Source organism: Lepidochelys kempii, chromosome 3, assembly GCF_965140265.1.
Source record: "Lepidochelys kempii isolate rLepKem1 chromosome 3, rLepKem1.hap2, whole genome shotgun sequence".
In the NCBI taxonomy this organism is placed as follows: domain Eukaryota; kingdom Metazoa; phylum Chordata; order Testudines; family Cheloniidae; genus Lepidochelys; species Lepidochelys kempii.
In genome coordinates, this window is record NC_133258.1 from 13,790,462 (window position 1) to 13,812,742 (window position 22,281).

Here is a 22,281-nt window from a genome sequence, read left to right on the forward strand (position 1 = left end):
GGGTGAAAATTGATACTAGCAAAAACATTACCCTTTGTGGGATTTAGCTATATTAATAACACTAGGGCTACTCCTTTTCTTTCTTTCTGAGCTACAGCCTTGTGTGGTTAATTAGCTATTCGTTAGATTCACCAGATAAGATGATTTCAGAGTACCCAAGTAGCGTTCTTGATAGTGTGTTGCTATAAAGTATAGTTGAAGTTCAGTGATTTATCTAGTGAATCACTACATTTGAAAACTCAGAGTTTGCCTTTTACATTTGTGTGTAATATTGTAAGAAAAAAGGTGTAGTTATGACTCTGTCAATAGTATGTGTCACATGGCAGTTTTTGTTTCCCTTATGTGTTTGTTATGTATACCAGACCTGATGCTAATGCCAGCAGTCGGTTTCACCACACCGTTACACCAGCTTTCTGTCAGTGTAAATACATTTGAAGTTGAAGGAGTTACACTGGTATAACAGATCAACGAATTGAGCTCCAGATCTTTGATCTTTGGAGCCTTAGAGTTCTGTCTTTTATGCAGGGGGTTCCTGTCCCACAGTAAATGCCATCAGATTATGTTGAGTTACGTGTTGAGAGCTTTTCCTGAAGCTGGAGTGCTGGAGCTCTGGATTTCTTACTTTTTTCGTAATGTTCTAATATTTACTTTGAAATAGGCCAAGATTTTCAAAAATGACTAGTGAGTTTAGTGCCTCATTTTGTCATGTCCAACTTGATATGCCTTAAAGGGGTCTAATTGTCAGAAGACAGGTACTTGGCACTTTCTGAAAATCAGGCCCTTGTAAGATGTGTCAAGGTGCACACCACAGAATTAAAGTATCCCAGTTTACTAGTCACTCTTGAAAACCTTGGCAGTAATCTTTATTTCTCAAACTTCATGTTGTCACAAGAACAGTCGCACCACTCTGTGGGTGTGAGAGGAGCTCTTGTTAGTTTGATCTTAATGTCTAAATGACTCTTGTTGGTGTCATTTCAACAGACTGGGACTTGTGCCATAGGTCTCTTTTGGAGGCATACGCGCTCCAGATGGATTTTCTCATGTTTTTGATTGTGGGGGAGCAGCGTGAGTCCTTTCCTCTTCTCATTCCTTCCTCATTGTTAAGATGCTTCATAAACTGGATTGGAAATGGTAGAACATTCAGATCCTTCAACAAGGTCAAGCTGTATCTTCTTCAGCTGAAATCAAAGTAGTCTTTCTTGCATTGTAGCCCATATTGTATGGAGCACAGATCATCCGTTCCTGCTGGAATAGATTTTCTAAGCTGTGCTAAGGAGAGCAAGTAAAAGAAACCAGAAAGTGATGGTATTTTACATTCCTTAGGCATGTGCTGAAGCAGCTGTTCTTTCTCCCTCTCTTAAAATATTTACTTTTAACTCCCCCCCCGCCCCGTTGCATCAATGCTAGACACCTCAACCTGTCTCTGCTTTATTAGGTACCTCAGATTGTTGGGTTTGGTCAAATTATGTGAAATGAGGAATAGCTGCAGCATAAGTAGCCCCATTGCCTAGGTTTCATTTATAATTTAACGCATTTGTGTTGAATTTCAAATTTAGCTTAACCTAAAGTGGCCTTTTTGTATGGAGAGAGAAATTACCCCTGAAAATTGCACTCTAAAGGATTGAAAACAACAAGAGGAGTTTTCTCGTCGTCTGTACTTTGTGATTGTAATTTCTCATAATTTTCAACAGGCCCAGGATCTACTGGCACAAGAGATGGAAGTGGTAAAGCAAGGAATGGGGCATGGAGAGCTCTCAAGTGAGGCTTATAACCAGGTGTGGGAAGAATGTTATAGCCAGGTGTTATACCTACCAGGACAGAACCGCTACACACGAGCTAACTTGGCCAGCAAAAAAGACAGAATAGAATCACTTGAAAAAAGGCTTGAGGTGAGTATCATTTTTCTGCTTTTTCACTTGATTTTTTTTTAATGCCAGCTTTCATTGTTTTGACTGATTTACAGATGACTAGATCATTGATTCAGCTATCACAGATGGGATTGCAGGGAAAAGAGCATCAAGGAGCTCTCCTAGAGCATCAAAAGATGCTCTGCTGTCCTCTTTTCTCCCCTAATAGTAGGGGATGGATTTATAAAACCTCCTGCTTCAGGTTCACTTCCACAAGTTTTTTTAGCATTAACTATTATAAGCCTGGTTATTCTCTTGTTATCCCTATTAACATCCAGTCACTCTTTAAGGCCAAGAGCTTCACAAGATTCAGTGACAGCCTGGGGCAATGAGTGCCTGTGACCCAGAAAAGGAGGGAAGAGTGTGGATCCCAATGACTCCAGTCCATTTAAACAGGAAACGTCCGACTTTTTTATGCATGTTGGGTCCTCTGGACCTGGTATGTACGTTAGGTTTTATGTGCAAGTGTAAAATAAAAATGAAACACCTCTTCAGCAAGTTCAGCATAAAAGAAAGGAGAGAGAGAAAAAAACAGTTCATTGAAAATAATTTGATTGGATTTCAATATTTCACTGAGATGTCTGCAGCCTGAATATTGCAGCATTGTGCTAGGGCAGGGGTGGGCAAACTTTTTGGCCTGAGGGCCACATCAGGTTTCGGAAATTGTATGGAGGGCTAGTTAAGGGAGGCTGTGCCTCCCCAAACAGCCAGGCATGGCCCGCTACACCCCCCCTCACCCCATTTCTCGTCCCCGCTACCCCCCCCCCCCCCCCGCTTCTCGTCCCCTGTTGCCTCCCCCTCCCCTGGGACCCCTGTCCCATCCAACCCCCCCGTTCCCTGACGGCCCCCCCGTGACACCTGTCCCCTGACCGCCCCTGGAATCTGAACCCCTGAGTGCCCCCCCGGCTCCCCATCCAACCCCTCCTCTCATTCCTGACTGCCCCCCCCCCCGGACCCCTGCCCCATCCAACCAGCCTTTCTCCCTGTCCCCTGACTGCCCCCCGCTGCCCCATCCAATCCCCCATCCTTCCTGACTGCCCCCCCGGGACTCCTGCCCCCATTTAACCCCCCCGGACCCCTACCCCCTGACCACCAGCCTCAAACTCCCCTGCACTCTATCCAATCCCTCCTGCTCCCTGCCCCCTTATCACGCTGCCTGGAGCACCAGTGGCTGGCAGCGCTACGGCCGCGCCGCCAGGCTGGAGCCGGCCGCGCCGCCAGGCTGGAGCCGGCCGCGCCGCCAGGCTGGAGCCGGCCGCGCCGCCAGGCTGGAGCCAGCCGCGCCGCCAGGCTGGAGCCGGCCGCGCCGCCAGGCTGGAGCCGGCCGCGCCGCCAGGCTGGAGCCGGCCGCGCCGCCAGGCTGGAGCCGGCCGCGCCACCGCATAGCACAGAGCACTGGGTTAGACCAGGCTCTGCAGCTGCACTGCTTCAGGAGCTTGCAGCCCAGAGCATTATGCCGGCACAGTGAGCTGAGGCTGCAGGGGAGGAGGAACAGAGGGGTGGGGGGGCTAGCCTCCCGGGGCAAGGGCTCAGGGGCCGGGCAGGAAGGTCCCGCGGGCCGTAGTTTGCCACCTCTGCGCTAGGGCCTGGGAAGCAGAAAGTGAAACTACTCTTTCTGCAGTTGTCAGAGTTATACAAAGTAGCTTTCTCTGTTGTCATCTCACTCACTTCAGGTACATACAAAATGCTGTAATCACAGGCCCCAATCCAGCAAAACATGTAAGCACAGACTTAACGGTGATCACATAGGGCCAAAATCTTCTTCATTGCCCTCCTGTTAGATTAGATTACTCCCCTCCTTGAATCCCTCCACTGGCTTACTCTTACATTCAGCATCAAATGAAAGCTTCTTGTCCTCTGCTTCAAGGCTGTGCATAACTCCTCTCCCTCTCTCACCTACATGTCTTCTCAACTATTCCTATATCTGTCTCCTTAGCCCGTTGATTTTTTTTCTTCTTTTGCCTTCATGCTCTCTCTCCTGCTACTTTGTTCTCTTGCAGGTTCCTTCCCCTGATATGGAAGGCTATAACCTTCCTTTCATTCTATCCCTCTTAATTGCTTTTTTCTATTTAGAGCCGTTAGACAATGACTGTTTCTTCCTCTCTGTTGCTGTACAAACTGATGCATACAAATAATAAGTGCAGAAAGTACACAGCATTGATAGTGTAAAATAAGATTTGCTTAAAATTATTTCTTTTGAAAGACTGTGTAGTATCAGTAACACTCAAGGAAACGTGATTTATTACAATTACAATTTTAAGCCTAATGGTGTCCCTTTAAATAATGCAGGCACCCTATTTTCCCATGATAAAAGGAAGATTTCTTTTTTATGTAAATTCTTCATCAGCACATCTATTGTTGCTGGTAGTGAATGCCCTCAAACCACTGGTACCAAGAAAGCAGCATGCAAGGCAGGTCAGAAGGCTGGATTTGAACTTTGCAAGGTTGACTCAGTGAATTTAAGTAAGTGTGTCTTGCATCTGTGTGTAGTGTGCAAACCAAGAAGCTAATCCCAAGGACAGTTCTGCTTCAGGAAGAGGTAGATGTTTAGGCCGCAAATTGTTCAGCTCCAGGTAACTCTATAATTATTTAGGCCTGGTCTCCACTAAAACATTAGGTCGACCCTGCTACATCGCTCAGGGGTGTGAAAAATCCATGCTTCTGAGCAATGTAGTTAAGCCAACCTAACCCCCAGTTTAGACAGCACTAGGTCAACTGAAGAATTCTTATTTCAACCTAGCTACCGCCTCTCAGGGAGGTGGATTACCTATGCCGGATGGGAGAATCCCTTCCATTGGCGTAGGTAGTGTCCACGCTGAAGCGCTACAGCAGTGCAGCTGAGTTGTGCTGCAGGAGTATTTCAAGTGTGGACAATCCCTTAATTCCCTTCATGTGCCATTAATACATGAATGGTGGTTATGTTCAGTGTCTTCCAGCAGAGTGCACTATTGCTCTGCATAATGCTTTATGCTGTGATGCAATCCCAGTAAAGAATTTTTTTTTCCTAAAAGGTATATCTTCGTTCAGGAACACCCAGCCTTTGTGGCGACAAGGGCGTGTTGGCATCTTGCCTGGAACCTGAGGACTATGTCTAATTTATGTATAAATACACATAATCTTTGGAATTAAAATTAAGTATTACACACACAAAACTACAACTTTAAGGTAAAGTCAAGCACTGAAAAGTTAGGAAGTGCTAGAATTAAGGATGCCTCTTCTAACTTAGTTCGGCCCCCAGTGCCTATGCATGCATTACTATACAGTCTTTAATTACATGATTACTTATTTATTTTTCTGCATGCTCATCAGTGCACACGATAGATGGTGTTCACTTAATGAACAGCCATTCAATATTTTTTCTCCTTGTTGGTCAATGTGTGGCCCCATGCTTTATTTACTACACGCTATTCAAACCCTGCTCTGAAGACAGACTTACTGTTTTCATCATGGGCTTTTCTGAGGTGCTGTAGTATCTGACTGCAAAACAAATATTTATTAATTTATGTTCACATATGAGATGTGAACATAAATTAATATGAGATGAGCGGCTATTATTATCCCCATTTTACAAATGGGGGACTGAAGTCTAGAGATTAAGGGCAAAAGTCTCAGCTAATTTTGGGGCCCAGTTTGAAATGACTAGGACCTGATTTTTATTTTTGAGTACTTAGCATTATATAGCCCTTCACATGTTCAAAGTACAGCTCTCATTGCTTCAGTTGCGCTGTGAGTGTTCAGCACTTTGCAAATCAGACCTCAGGGTCTCAAGTCTTGCACCCGGAAAATGAGCAACACACAACTAGTGACCACTTGTGAAAAGTATGATTTAAGTGACAGGACTCTCCCTGTGGCAGAGGCAGGGATAAAATCCAGTTCTCCAGGGCAGCATTCAGCTACCTTAACCATAAGACCATCCTATCGATTCCTGCAATTCTGTCTCATTCCCGATGTTCCTTCTAAATTTTGCAACAACAGATGAGTCAGGGGCCCTACCGACAACAGCCTCCTTCACTATGCAACCCTGATTCATCCCCAGAGCAGGTCCATCCTGTGCACAGAATGAGGCAGGGTCCTGTGGAAAAAAAATAATATGTGATTATATAATTAAGAACTGTATTATAATGCATACATACAATGAGTTGAATTAAGGCACAGGAAACCTTAGTTCCGGCATTTCCTAATTTTTGAGTCTTGACTTTGCAACCTTTTAACATCTTTTTGTGTGTGTAATTTCCTAGTCTTTCAAAAAACAAAAAAAAAAAATCCCAAACCCTCAAATTCCATTATGTGGCATTATATTGACCTCTTGATGTGTCGTCCCAGGGTTGGAACCTTTAAATCCAACTCACTGATCTCCATCACTTGTTCCTAGTAACTCATAACAATAGATGGTTATCCTTTATGTGAACCAGCTTTAGAGGGGGATGGGACACTTTGCCAGTGAGTTTCACAGATTATTGGTGAGACTCAGGAAACTTGGGTTCCATTCCAGGTTCTGGAGGGGAGTGTACTCTAGTGGGCACTCACTCTTCCGCCCCATCATCTCCAACCCATCCAGGTCTCAGTCCTGTCTTTTTCTCACCCATAACTCCTTTTCTGAGTCCCATTCTCCTTACCAGACTGTCTTCACTCCTCAGGCTTCTCATCCCAGGCTCCTTACCCAGCAAGTCCTTGTCTTTCCCCAGTCCCACTCTGTGCCCAGTCGTTCCCTATTGCCACCCGCCCCCAACCACTTCGTTGTCTTCAGTCTTCTTACCAAGTCAGTCCCAGTCCCATTTCCCCCCTTCTGGTTCTTCATCTGGATCTTTGTCTCTTCCATTGCTACCGTCCAGCTTGTTTCCTGACCCCGCTGGCTCCCAGTCACAAAGTCACTCCCTGAGCTCCTTGTCCAATCTGAGTGACACTCCTTTCCCCTCCCTTGCAAGTCTTTGTCTAACTAGGGCCAATCTTCTCCCACCTGGTCCAATCTCAGACCTCTACCCCCATCCTGCCACTTCACTGAAACTTATTGGCTCCTACCTTCGCCCTCTCCACCTGTTTTCCTCCCTGGCTCCCATTATCCCTGCCCAGTCAGTCCCAGTCTTCAACCCCCCCAGCTTCTTGCCCCAATCTATTCTTGCCCATCCCCATACAGGTCTGGTTCTTGTCCCCTCGGTATTCATATTAGGCAGCTTCCTCTAGTCTGCCTGAGTCCAGAGGTGGGGAGCGTTGACAGCACAGGAGAGACAGTTTCCCTGCTCTTAGTTCAGGTTCCAAACCCAGATGCAGATCCACCATGGCCTGCAACACAGATCGGCAATTGCAGAGAGAGTCTTGCTCAGCCCCAGACTGGAGCATGTTCCATGCAGATGGAAGTCTCAACAGAGAATGTGGGAACTGTGGGTTTTTTCAAAGGTTTATAACTTGGCCAAATTTGGATGGATTTTCACAGGTATGGCAAAAGGCACATCCCTGACACAAAGGCCAATTCCCTGCCAAATCTCAAGTCCCAGCTCCAAAGCATGGAGATGCTAGAGCTTTTGTGAAGAAAACCTTGCCAGAATTTGGGCAAAACAACGTATTTTTCCCTTGCCCCGTTTTCTGAAATGGCAGAAATTTTACAACAAAAATTCAGCCTGAGGCAGAGACCCACCATGGACAATATCAGACCGAGCAGTTTACATTTTGCAAAAGATATAATCATCTGAACACAGAGTCTTATAATGGGACATGTCAGGAAACCTGTATAGGTGGAGTTACCAGCCTCGCTTTTAATACAGCAAAATATTTGCTCGTACTTTTCTCTTCCTTGAGAGATGAGTAAACGTTGTATGATGTTTGAGTTTGCCAGCAGCAAAATCTGTCGATGGTCAGCTTTTGGGGCTGCCTTTAAACCCTAGGACTGAACTAAAATCTCATGCAGAGAAAATGTAGGCGTAGCAGTACTGGCTAGAGGCAGCTGTAGGTTAGGTGGTGATTGTGTAACATTTCCATCTGGGCCTGTTAATACACCACAGTTCTAATATAACAAAGTCCAGCTATTCCTAGCTCTGTCTTCACTGCACAGAAATTACCAGTTAGATTTATGGTGTGGATAAATAGTCCTCTTCTTATAATCCGCCTGGTTCCACTGCCTGCCTGATTGAGTGACAATAGTCAAGTGTATTTTGAGGTGACATTCACCTCTGTGAACGTGATTGCGCAATTACCAACAGCAGATTGTGCCATTAGTGATTGAACTCTGCAGGAGGAGCAGGTTAATTATGAAAAGCCTTTTGCTTATGCCTGGATACGATATCTTGCTGTTCAGCAATAATGAGAAATAAGAAAAACTGCCTGATGATGATGATAGTTTGAATGCTGGAATGTTTGGTTCAATAATACTTTTCACTTCAGTGGTGTGAAACTTCAGTCTGGGGATTTTAGAGCAATTGACAAGCATTAATGAATAAAGCCTCTCAACATCCCTTTGAGGTAAATAAGTACTATTATCATGTTATAAATGGGGAAACTGAGGCACGCAGCCATTAATAGACCAAGGTGTCACTTGAAGTCAGCAGCAGCACTTGAGACTCCTGATCCACAGTCCTGCTCTTTTTCACTATAAGGTTACCCACCCTCCCTCCCTTCTTTCTAGAATATTGGTATATTGGCTAGTGGCACCAGGAACTGGAATTTTCTGATGTGACAGGTATGTGACACTGGTATTCGGCAAGCGGTACAGACAAAATAATACCACACCTTGTCCCCCTCCTTTTTCAAGCAGAATATTTTTAGACTTAATGCATCGATTGTAACTTTCTGGTGAAAAGTATACCACTTAAGGTGCAATGAGAGATGGCAGGAGCATCTTTTTAACAAGTTAGCTTCTTTCCTTCTTAGTTCAGAACTAAGTTACTCTTTCCGCCAGCATTACTTTGTCTTGGAAGAAAGAGAGTTCATAATGTTGGCTTGCAGCACATAAATATTTTATTTCCATTGTGGTAGTTATGTCGTCATTTCGGTTAATTGCTAAATTATAAATGTTATTCAAAGTCTGTAGGGGAGGAAACTCTTGTTACATTGTATCCACAAAGTACAGTAAGTTATACTTTCCACACAGTCAGATTTGCAAATGTATCTTTTGCTGAGTAAGCACAATGCCCTGAGGCTACATTAGCTAGTTCTCTTTGTTGGTTGCTACTTTGAACTTGGTAGGAATGAGAAAGATGGTAACTTCCCAGACCAGGCGGCCATTTTTGCTCCTCTACACAGCCAAGTTTGACTGAATTCAGTTTCACTGGAAAACCCTAGTTTCACTTTATGGGTTACGTGCTATGCTCTGTGCTAGTGGATGCTTCAATTACTCTTCTTTTATTGGACATACACAAAATACTGTCTCTGGTTTGTCTTCCCTAAAGCTTAAAACTTCAAGTGGGTTTTCAGATCTGGTATTATTATGTTGGTTAGGGTAGAAAGGGGAAAAGGACACTTTTTAAATAGGAATGACCTTTCATTGTCCAAGTACAGATAGGGAAAAAGTACACGATCTTTCAGTCTCATCTGGTTTATCAGGTGGCTAAAATATGGTGATACCCAAGGAGGGAAAGGCTGAGAAATAGCTGATAGTGTGGTAACAGCCATAAAAGCTTGTACTCAAATTTCTACCTTAGGTATCACTGCAACAGGTATAGAGTTGCCTAGGTGTGCAGAGTGTCTGCATACCTGTAGAGAATAAAATCTACTGAGATATAGTTGGGGGGAAGAAAATCACACCTCTCTTCAGGCCACAGGTTCATTAAAGGCCTGAGCCTCCAGATATCTTGTCTACACACCTAGCTACGTATCAGGCAAACTAAGGAAGAACTGGCACATTTTCCATGTTATCTGATGATGGTTATACATTGACAATAATGTTTAACATGATAGCTGCTGAAGGCATATGCCAATCATGGGCATCCCAAATGGTTAGACTAATCCCAGAGATACCATGTCTCCCAGTAATATAAACACATTTTCAGGAAAAAGGAACCATAGCTGAATGGGCAAACATCTTGTACTAATAAATCTGAAATGTTTGCCATATAGGCTGGATAGGAGCCTGGTTCCTCTTTCTCTTGCCCTTCTAGGAACGGAACAAAGCAACCACCAGCAACATAGGTGGAGGGGAGGCAATAAAGGGGTCAGAAGTAGTGATAATGTTCCTTAGCAACAGACACACCCACAATAAGAAGATACTTTCTCTTGGGAGGGAGGAGACTCTTGTGGTTAGAGGCAGGAGTCCTGAGTTTTGGGCCTAGTGCTGCCAAAAATTCACTGCATGGCTTTGAGCAAGTCACTTAACTTCTCCATGCCTCAGTTTTTCAGTCTTTAAAATGGGCATAACACCTACCTTGCAGCAGTATTGTGTAACTCCATGTTTGCAAAGTATTCGCAGAGCTCTGGCTGGAAGTTGCTACAGAAAGGCCAAGTTTTATTACTCCTGTTTATAATATATTCAGTGTAACATCCTTTCCATTCAGAATGTGAACGTGTGAAACCCGGAGCACTGAGTAGTTATGGAACTCTTCTTCCTTTTATGCTACAAGCAAGGACATTGGAAAAATTGGAGAGGGTTGAGAGAAGAACCACAGGAATGATTAAAGGATTGGAAATGTGCCTTCTCAAGGAGCACAAACTAGTTAGCTTAGCAGAGAGAGGGTTAAGGAGTGACTTGATCGGTCTGTAAGTACCTACATGGGAAACTCTTTCATGGGCCCTTTAATCTAGCAGACAAAGATATAACATGAGCCGATGGCTCGACGTTGAAGCTAAACAAATTCAGACTGGAAATAAGGTGTATATTTTAACAGAGAGGATAACTAACCATTGGAACAATGTTCCAAGGGTTGTGGTGGATTGTTCATCATTAGCAATTTTAAAATCAAGATTGGATGTTTTTCTAAAAGATCTGTTGTAGTTCACACCGGAATTATTTCAGGGAAGTTCTATGGTCTGTGTTATGCAGGAGGTCAGATAGATGATCACAGTGGTCCCTTCTGGCCTTAGAATCTATCTGAGCTTTCCCAGGGTCTAGAATAAAATCAGTTGCCCTCCACGTTCAGATGAAGTCACAGATTTGAGACTTGGTTTTGTTTTTGCCATTCCCTGTAGTTTCTGCCTTGCAATCACAAGGTCCCCACTCCACAAGCATGTTCTGGGTTAGGATGTCTGTTAAAGAACTGATCAACACTGGACCATGGAGTCTGCCTATGAGGGAGAAATTTGGTTTTATTCGGAAGTGAGCAGTTCTCTAGGACTTTAACCTTTGGGACACTGGTGCTAGACAAATGAGTTTGTTGGAAACTAGCTAAGAATATTGCCCCTTGAGGGAGAAAGACTTACAATAGCACCTGCAAAGTGCTTTTACACATTCCATGCACTACATGAACTTTAATTAATCCTCAGCACCTTTGTGAGGAAGATGCTACCTTATATATTATGAAGGGGCAAATGAGTTCACAGAGAGGTGGTCTTGCAGGGATCACACAGTGATCACTGGCAGAGCAAGGAATGTAGATGTCCTGTATTTCCATCTCCTAATTAGTCCATTAAACCATAGCCATGCTGCCTTTCATGCATTTAAAGATTAATATTTTGAGAGGCTATCATGTGTGAATGGTTTGAGAATTGCTCTATATTGCACCAGACTTTTACCCAGTTGGTGGACTCATTTGTGTCAGTGCTCAGCAGGGGCATTGCTCATGAATCCTTTATGATATGCCAAGAATCCAAACAGCACTGGAAGTTGGCAGTCAAAAAAATATATAAAATGTGAGGTAAAATGGCCAGCAGTTACAGGTTGCTTAATCAGCTGCTATTAGTGAGGTGGGGACTCTTTGCTCAAACCATTGCAGCTGGTATGGTTTAGGTAAACAGAACTTACACATTTGAAAAGGTGATTTGTAGTAGAAATCTGTGATTAGGAATTCAGATAACCCTTCTTAGCACTGACATAGATCATCAAAGGATTTCACAAACACTATCCATTAAACATTAGCTTATTTTCTGGTCTGTCAAGAATCAGAATGATCAATGGTTTGAGGCCACCTATTTGCCTCAATCCTTCAGATGCAAGAAGTGGTTTTTTACCCACGAAAGTTTATGCCCAAATAAATCTGTTAGTCTTTAAGGTGCCACCGGACTCCTTGTTGTTTTCATGTTCAGGAAGAATGGTTTGATTCCTGTTCGTTTGGCAGACCAGCATGCTGTAGCATGTGTACTGTGCTCTGGCAGAGTGGTGAGATTTCTCTTTCCGGTCAGAGTAGTGCGGTTCTCTAGAAAAGCGTTGACTGTGAAGGTGAATGCCAAAGCATGGAGTCCCCAGACACCTTTTGTTTGTCGTAAAAGGCTCATAAACCAACGTTGCCTACAGCAGGGGTTCTCAACCCTTTTTTTCTGAGGCCCTCCCTCAATGTGATAGGAAAAACTCCAGGGTCCAGCCAGTGGGCAGCGAACTCGGGGCTCTGGACCAGCGGTGGGAACCCTTGGGCATTGGCGTAGTTTGACTTCTATTTTGGGGGGCGGGGACCAGGGCCAGCGGGGCTATGGCCAGCTCTGCACAGCAGGGTCCAGGCAGGGAGCGCCATCTCCACTGCCGACTCCCCTCAGCAGGCCACCCACCTGTCTGGGGCTGTGTGCTGGTGGTTACTCCCTGAGGGCTCTCCTGGGCCTGGAGCCACCTCGACAGCTCTGACCGACTGCGTGAGCAGTCAAAGGGGGCTGGGAGCTGAGGAGCAGCCACAGCCCCGGGCACCAGCAGCAGATGGGGTGGGGATCTCAGGGTTTCAGCCCTGCACTGCTCCTGGTTTCAACAGGGGGAGGAGGGGAGCTTGGGGTTTCAGCCCCACACCATTCCCGGCAGCAGCGGGGAAGTGGGGAGCTCAGACTTGCAGCCCCATTCTGCTCCTGGCTGCAGTCAGGGAGGGGCAGGGGGAGAGCTCAGGGCCTCAGCCCTGTTCCACTCCCAGCTTCAGCCCAGTGAGGGGGCGCCGGGGCTTGGGGAGCCAGGTTTCAGTGGTGGGGCTCCATGGACCCCCTGGAAGGGCTTGCAGACCTCCAGGAGGCCACAGACCCCTGATTGAGAACTGCTGGCCTACAGTATGGTATTGAGCTGTGGGGAGAATGAGAGAATTTAAATACTAAAGAGGGGAAAGATTTCAAAAAAGTTTAAAAAAGAGAGAGAGAATCCAAGGCAACACCTCTTTATTAAAATCACACTTCTCTAGGTTTATCTTTATTGGGATCAACCATTATGATGGGTCGGGTTATTTAGTGTACTGCAATTATAGCAGGTAATTTCCAAATAGGGATGTTAAAAGGAGATGTGAGCTAAATGAATCTAGTGTTTATAAAGATTGCTAATTAACTTAGATCTGGCTCCTACAGATTTTTTCTGTTTATAAAATAAATCCAGTATTTAGCCAATTGGGTCACCATTTTCAGAGAAAGTTATGAGCTTGTGTGTTGGTAACAGCCAGGGGACCGTATTGTTAAGGGTGTAACATTATATAAATCTTGTATTGGCTTTATTTTAAAAAAAATCCTATCAAAATGTATTATGAAACTTGAAGGAGGCTCATAAGAATCCCCACCTCCAGCAACATATTTCACTCATAGACTGCTGTTGAGTTATTAGTTGTGATCTTGGCCAAACTGTTCAGGAGACAGACTGATACAAGTGTTAATAAACAGTAGTGGCATGTAATCTATATAATAAAGTGAAAAATAGTGGTTCACCCTTAAGCCTCCTGATTGTTGGATTAAATAGGAACATAAAATGTTAGCTGGCCTTTTCTCATTTGAGTTATGCACATCTGGTCTGTTTTCAGTTCTGGGATATAATTATATACAGTAATACCTCACTTGATTGGATTTTTATTGAGTAATTTTTCTATGAAAAATCAAGATGCCTGAGTAAATCAGGTTTAAATCTCACTTTACATAATTTTTGAGAGATGTCAAACTCAATGCCTTTACTGAATACAGTACAGGTGAGTCGCATGATACGCGCATTTAACTTACACAAATTCAACTATATGCGCTTGGCAAAAAAAAAGAAAAATAACAAGATACCTGTAAATAGTGCAGGTGATTCCGCCCACCGTTCCACTCAATGAGCATATGCCCCGGAGTGAGCATGAGATGGGAGATGTGAATCTGCTGTTCCGTCAGTTGGTCTCAGTTCCTATGTGCCTCTCATAGTGAGCATCTCACCGCGCTGAGTGTGATTCTAGTGTTTAAAGATACTGTACGTATTTTTCATAAAACATGGCCCCTAAACCAAGCTAACTACTTCATCTGGTGCTCAACCGAAGAAGCAGTGATCTGTTCCAATGCTGGAGGAAAAACTGGCTGTGTTGGACTTATTGAGAGACGGTATGTCGGTCTCCAACGTGGTGCGTAAATATGGCTGCAACGAATCTAGCATCCGTGCCATCAAGATTTGAGAGAGAGAAATTCGTCAAGCCGTGGCATCAAGTGCTCCAATAATTGCTAAGGTGACGAGCCAGATGTGTGATAAGACTTTAGTGAAGACTGAAAAGGCATTAAACTTATGGCTGGAAGACATGAACTGTAAACGTGTGCCTATCGATGGCAACACGTTGCGAGACAAGGCTCTTAGCCTCTATGCGCTGTTCAAGCCTCTCGCCGAAGAGGGACAGCCTTCTGATGAGAAGGAATTCAAAGCCAGCCAAGGTTGGCTTAACAGTTTTAGGAACCGCTTCAACCTCAAAAATGTGCAGACTACTGGTGAAGCTGCACCCACCAATGAAGAGGCAGCAAAAGCCTACCCCGAACAATTAAAGAAAATCAATTTAATTGATTATTTAAAACCATTATTGTTTTATTACAGTAGAGCTTAGAGCAGTGGTGGGCAACCTGCAGCACGTGGCCCGCACGCAGCCTGTCAGGGAATCTGCTGGCGAGACTGTTTGTTTACATTGACTGTCTACAGGCACGGCTGCCCGCAGCTCCTAGTGGCCGCGGTTCGCTGTTCCCATCCAGTGAATGGTGAACTGTGGCTACTGGGAGCTGCGGGTGGCAGTGCCTGCAGACGGTCAATGTAATCAAATTGTCTCACAGCCCACCAGCGGATTACCCTGGCGGGCCGCAGGTTGCCCACCACTGCCCTAGAGTCTTCAGTTGAGATTAGGGCCCCATTCTGCTAGCAAGGTAGTGAGAGATGGGCCCTACCCCAAGAGCTTGCAATCTGAATAGGCAAAACAGACAAAAAGATGCTTGAAGGAAAGATGATGAGGAACTGAGGCCTGGAGCTATTGGCAAGTTGCCTAAGGTCACACACGGAGTGTATGGAGGAGGTGAGAAATGAATCCAGAACTCCTCAGTCCCAGTCCTGTACCTCAACCACAAGGCTATCCTTCCCCCTCATCCTTGCGCAGCGTACGTCCAGTCAAGAAATCCCTGGACTCTGCTTTGTTTTGTTAAAGTGGGAATTGGCACAGAAACCTAAGGTTGCATAACCCCCCCTCTTTCCCAATCACTTCATGAAGTTTTCATATATTGGACTGAAACTTTCCATACTTGGCCTTTGCTCAAAACTGATTTATTGCAGAAAAAAATGGCACAGTCATTTGTGAATACGAGGAGTGTGGAAGAAAAAACACTTTATTTTAAAAAAATAAATTCTTGTGACCTTTTGTTTGGTCTACAGCCGAAACAACTGACTGCTGACACTGGCATGGAAAGAGCTCCCAGCAGCAGAGGACCCTGAGATGCTGGAGGTCTTGGTCCATGTGGGTCCATTTGAAATATCGGTGTAATTTAACTCATGTTCCAGTGTCATGTGGTACAGGATTATAAGTGCTTCATACTGGTAGAGCTTTGTGGTGACACCCTGATTCTCCAGAGTTATCAAGCAAGTTGTGTCCGTCACTGACCATTTTTAAATCAAGATGGAATGTTTTTCTAAAAGATACGCTCTAGGAGTTATTTTGGGGAAGTTCTATGGCTTGTGATATACAGGAGGTTAGACTAGATGATCACAATGGTCCCTTCTGGCCTTGGAATCTATTAATCTAGGAATATATGATTGCAGCCCTGTCTGGAGCACATAGCAATTTTCCCTCCTCCTACTTTTACATGAAATCTCCATTTCCCTAACACATACTAATTCTAGATACCCTCCCATTCCCTACCTTTGTCACACAGAACTGACTCCTGGTCTCTCCTTCCCTGAACCATGCGCCAGGAGTTTGGGGTAGAGGGAAAGGTTGAATATTGATATTTAGTGATCGCAGCTGAAGCCTCCCTGATAACTGCTTTTGTAGGTGGCTCCAGGTTTGCTATCAAAGGATCCACTGCACATCTGTAGAGAGAAATATAGTACACAGGGGCTGGAAAGGGAAGGTTCCTGTGTCTTTTTAAGATATACAGAGGTTTTGCCCTGATCCAATGATATTGCATCACTTTGCCCATGTCTGTGCACATTGTTCTGTTCCAGGATAGTGGGTGCATCAGGCAGCATGACCAAAATTGGCCCAGAAGCAGTAGGAAATAAGTAACTAAACAGAGAAATCCTTCAAGTGTTTTTAATTTTCCTGTTATTTTCACGAGGAAAACAGTTGTCAGACTTTACTGAAATCCATTTATCAGTTTTAATGAAAAAATGCATTTAAACACACCTCTTTAACAGCTTTGAATTTGAGCCAGGTATCTGAGCCTTAACACATTTTATGAAGCTTGAACTAAAATTATATGGAGTTCTTGGCATTAATGCAGCAGTCAGCAATTTTTGATACATAGAATTTGTTACAAAATGTTGAGACGCACACACACCCCCTCGTCCCTGACCCATCCACAAGGACCTTAAGTCTTCTAGTTTGGGTGGAAGAGGGAAAGGTGAGGAATGCTCCAGTTTCTTGGTTACAGGCTAGGAAGGAAGGAATATATATTGTTTCTGTTTTTAAATATTTAGGAGGCACCAGATATTACAGTGGGGGGGGGAGGGGAGGAGTGTCTATGATTACCTAGATAAGCAGGAAGCAGTGCAGAAAGCATGCGATAAATGGCAGCTTGAGAATCTATATGTAGGTGAGAATGAGAATCTGTATTCAGAAGGAAGTGGAGAATATGAGTTCAATTCTGACCTTCAGAAGATCTCAAAGTATTAGATTATGGGTGACTGAGATCTAACTTGTATTTTCAGTAAGAATCTCACTTGAATCCCTTTTTTACTTTGTACCCTGGGCCCTTTGTCAACTTCAGCCTTTATCAAGTGTTAGAATTAGGAGGATTTGTTTGTGTGGGGCCAGCTATGGCTGTTATTGCTGGGACTGTGGTCTTCAGCATTTTAGTGGGAAGTTATAGAAAGCACAGATTATACACTTGGTCCTGCTATACAATCCTCCTCTCTTATAGTGAAGTCCTTTCCAGCCTCTTCCTGTGAGCAACTTCATAGTAAATGGAGGTTGGCTTTTGTGCACTGCAATACAATGAAACAATGTGGTACTCTCTTCTCCTTTGCCAAAAGTAGAGTTTCATTATATCAGAGTTCTCTGCCTACATATGCATCTATCCATGCTGTGGCATCCAAGCATAAATTATTCCAGACTTGTTTTTCAGTAGTAGTAATCAGAAAAAGGATCCATTTATTATGTCGCTGTATTTGTTGATGAAGTAATAATATATTTAACCATCTGCACATTTAAAGTTTACATAGTTTTTTAGTCATAAAGTAACCTCAGGAAGATTAGGGACTCATTTCTTTTATTTATGTGATTTTTTTTTTCCTTTAGATCTTTACAAATGTTGAGAAAGGAGCACCTCTTCATATACTCTTGATCAGAGGTTTTCAAACCGGGGGGTGTACCCCCTGGGGTGGGTGGGCAAGTGTTGATGCCAGGCAGCTTGGGGAGGGAGCTCCCGCTACCCCCTGACTCACCTCAGTGGGTCTCCCAGCCTGTGGGTCAGTGTCAGCATCTGCAGTGGCTGTGCTGATTTCTGCTCCCAGCAGCCTCCATGCCCAGCGCAGGCTCCACCCCCAGAGACCATGGTACGTGAGGAGGGGCAGGTATTGTGTCTATTTTTGTCTGGATTGGGGGAGGAGAGTGCAACTAAAAATTGTAACTCAAAGTGGGGGCTCAGCTGAAAAAGTTTGAAAACTGCTGCTCTTGATACCCTGAACATACATGGGAAAGAGCCACAGTCCAATTCAGTCTAACCCCTACCAGCAAGCCAGGCAGCTCAGAAGTGTAAATCTCTCTCCCTTGTCCCATTAACAGTTTCCCACCCTTACAATCCCCTTGTTTTTCTGTATTTTGCCTATTAAAATACTGGTATGTTAAAGGCTCTAATTCGCACGTTTAGTTCTAGGGTAAAACTCGTTAATAAGTTGAGTTCTACAGGAGTTGACATTAATATCTGCTTTGTCCTAACATGGATCATGTGACTATAATGGTTGTGATTGATTGGTGTGGATGTAGGTGTCTATTTGAGTATATTTGACACACTACGGAACTCTTAGAAAAATGGTCCTTGCCCAGTGTGCTTACAGTCTCCATACACAATAAACTGCATCATGCACTGGGAGAACAGAGGGTAGACTTAGCGCAAAGCAATGCAGTGTTCTGCATTTTTGTTAATCAGGGTTAATCGTGACTTTGTGATATTTACCAATACAGCACTTGATTTCTAAAAGAAAATAGACCACACTAACTACTGCTGCTTGAGTTGGGAACTTGTAATTTAGCATTTACAGATCGTGTTGCCAGCTTAAAAGAATCATTTATTCCCATCTCCTGCACTGTTTGATGCACCGTTAGTACTGGGAAGCCAAATTTTGAGAAGATGGACTTTTACCCGTTATTAAATTTAGAATTGTTTGCACAACGCTTTCTGCAAAAAGACGTATTCCATGAAAATAGCCTAAAATAAGTAAATCCATATGTCCATAAATTGAGATGTGAAATGCTACACCTCTCCCAGACTCTGTTCAGTGATATTTCATAGTGCTAATAGATTGCTGATTCAACACAGAGCATTTCTTTGATACTATCAGTTGGAGCTGGGCTAGGAGTGTAAGCATTAACAAACCTTCACAACTTTGACAGTCCGATTAATATTGCCCAGATAAGCAAGGTGCCTCTCTCTCTCTCAGCACTATCTGTGGCTGGCAGACATATATCTCACAATACGTGACAGGTTATGATCCCTTTCATTTCCAATGGTAAAAGTTGTCATTACTGTGCTTGCTCCTCTGCATATATAATGTCCTAGGTGGCAGGTGTTTGGATTTCATCTTTTTCATTAGCATTTGTCATTTGAAAACCCTAATTCTGAACTGTGGCTACCATCCGAATAGCTTAGAGGCCTGGGCAGGACTCTCTTGGGGCAAGGCGTTACCATGGAGCAATGTAAAGTGCTCACTGCAAGACCCCAGGAATAAGAATCCAATTCTGGTAACTAGCAGGCCTCTACCATGGTGCAGATTTGTTTCTCGTTTTAGTGCATCATTGAGCCACAACTGGAGCATGCTGTTAGAATATAAAATTTCATTAGAATAGCTTTAAAGTCCAGTTTGGGCAGGGGATTAGGCAGGATATCTTTCCACTAAACAAAGAGGAAATGAAAGCGTAGGGAAAATGGGTATAAACAGTCTCTTCTCTTCTGCTTTCATATATTTAGGGGGGTTACAATATTTTTAACTCTTTCTCCCCATTTACACTTCTCATGACCCAGAGCCCCGCTGTTGGCACTCACCAAAATGATGCTTCAAAGAGAGATCACCACTTCTTTCTGATGTACCAGTCGCCCCGTGTGTTGGTACCTCCCTTTTACTATTCCCCCGCCCTATTAGCTGCATGTGGCCCTGGATTGTGAATTAGGAGATTTGAGTTCTATTCCTGCTCTGCCACTGACCTGCTGGGTGATCTTGGACAAATCATTTTCTCTCTCTTTTCTTTCTGTAAATAGGGGAGAATGTTACTTTCCCACTTTTCTACACTGCTTTGAGATCCACAGATGAAAAGCACCACAGCAGGGTGGTGGTGGTCTTGCAGGGGCAACTGTGGTTTTTTAACTGTGCTTTTATTACAGAAATATGAACTGGGAGTTGCTCTAAGGCTCTTCATTCAGTTTTTTTAATGCAGAAGAGCAAGTTAAATGGGCATAGTGGGGGTAGGGAGGTAAGGGGAGTCAGATTGAAGGTTTTGACTGCCTTTGCAGGTAAAGTATGTAATATTTTAAAAGAGGAAAATATTAATCTCCTTTATTTTATTTTCTATAGCAGGGGTAGGGATTTCTCTCCCATCTATTCCCTTGGGAATTGGTATGTAGCCATGATATGCATTGTATAGTGGTCTTGCTGCCCACTCAGCACAATGCTTTTAATAATCTTTGTCTAAAGCTGTACTCTGATAGACTGTAATGATGCTTCCGTTTTCGAGGGGTTGTTACAGTAGGAAAATCTGCTCCTTGCTTTGAGGTTTTAGTACAATAATGTCTCGTCTGTCTTGGGTTGTTGCACTATAGAAGGTACTTATCCTACAGTGCACTTCAGAAATAAAAAGATTTAGCATTGTTCTGCATGAATAATACACATATTGGTTTCTTCTCTACAGATAAACAGAGGTCACATGACAACAGAAGCTAAGAGGGCTGCCAAGATGGAAAAGAAGATGAAGATTTTGCTTGGTGGTTACCAGTCTCGGGCAATGGGACTCATGAAACAGTTAAATGATTTGTGGGACCAGATTGAACAGGCTTACCTGGAGTTACGTACTTTTGAGGAGTTAAAGAAACATGAAGACGCTGCTATTCCCAGGAGACTGGAGGTAGGATTCCTAAACACCACTTCAGTGAATCGTCTAGGAGCACAGAAACAGAGAAGTGTTTGTTTAACAGTGTTAAATTTGCATGGGCTGTTGCTGCTTGTTGGCTACATTAATTTTTTAATAATGCATTTTTTTAAATTAATGTCAAGTTCTTTTCTTCTGTGTAACTATCCAGGTTCTTACACTGTTTCCCATCACTGTAGTATCTGAGATCCTGAGCCATGTTAAAGCTGAGGCTGATCTTTTTATTGTTGCTTCTTCCTACCCTTGTTTATTTTATTGTGTTTTGGTTTTTTAATCTCATACAACACAAACTGTTTGATTTAGCAGAAGTTATGTTACCTAGTTATTTTTAGTTGACTCTTCTAATATATTGAGATCCATTGCTGAAGTCAATGGGATCTATGACCATTTACACCAGCTGTAGATAGGCCTGTTATCTCTTTATATGTTAGTCTTAACAAAGAGTAATAAGGCTATGGTCATGTTTAAATAAGAAAAAGTGGTAGAGGAACCATATCAGGATGAGCATATTACTGTATAGTAGTATAACATCCTAGGAAATTAGGTTCCTGCTTTCCTCACCTATTTCTACACAAGGAAAAAGGTCCAGTTTGGATAAGGTTGTTTTCACATGAAAAGGCATGCTTACTACAAGCAGCATAACTTTAGCAGTTTGAAAAGAGAGGATATTTTTATAAGAGGTTGAAGACACTTGACCTTCACATTTGTGTGTCATTTAAAAGCACCAAGGTCATGTAGCTATCTGGAATGTAGATACTCATTTACAGAGGCAAATTAATGTATGATAACTCTGTTTTGGGATTTTTTTCAATGTTGACATCCAGCATCACTGGTCTGTTTCAAAAACTAAACTATTGAATGACTTAAATTGATAGTGTATCTAATGCATTGTTTTCAAATTAATATCTGATTTCTTATGCATATAACTGGAAAAATGGGAAATAGGGATAAGAAGATATGGGCTTCATATAGGATCTGAGCTGGTCAAGGTGACTACAGAACAGCAGCTGTATTCTCTTCTCCCTCTTGTATTTAAAAAAAAAAATTACAGTTAGGTTTAATTCCAAGTGCTTATGGTAGGAGAAGATATATGAAGTGGGAAGAAGCCACTTTCATTTTCAGGTACCAAGCTGTGTGTGCAGTGTTGGCAATTAGAAAGACCTTGTTTTTGTTTTACAACAAAGCAAACTATCTGGAAGTCATTCGGGGGAAGGAAATGTGGAACATCACCCATACATCACCCTTCTGTGCAGTTACTTTTCTACAGCATGCTTTAAAAACCTGGTGCTGATTGTTCACTAATTGTCCCTGTTTTGTTAAGTATCATCAGCAGTCTCACTTAAGGCAATTTACAAGAACTGTATTTACATGCCTATGTAGGGAATTTCATGTAAGAAACTGCCAACTCCCTGCACTTTTTCCCATATTATTTTATCCAAAATCTTTGGAGTACACTGCCTTGCCGTCCTAAATGCGTCACTGTTTTATTGAACAGTGTATGCCCTGTGGTTCAAACGTATCATTATTTTTTCGTATATTATTAGTATATTTAAGTATAT

The 22,281-nt window shown here is 43.3% G+C and overlaps 1 protein-coding gene across 1 annotated transcript in view; it reads left to right on the plus strand.

Moving 5' to 3' along the window:
• The window catches only part of CDC5L (cell division cycle 5 like), a 49,279-nt gene that overhangs the window by 22,206 nt on the left and 4,792 nt on the right, over positions 1 to 22,281 (plus strand). Inside the window, exons 14-15 of the mRNA XM_073335763.1 lie at positions 1,692 to 1,889; positions 20,486 to 20,698. Coding sequence (XP_073191864.1) covers positions 1,692 to 1,889; positions 20,486 to 20,698 — 411 coding nt within the window. The remainder of the gene's footprint in view (positions 1 to 1,691; positions 1,890 to 20,485; positions 20,699 to 22,281) is intronic.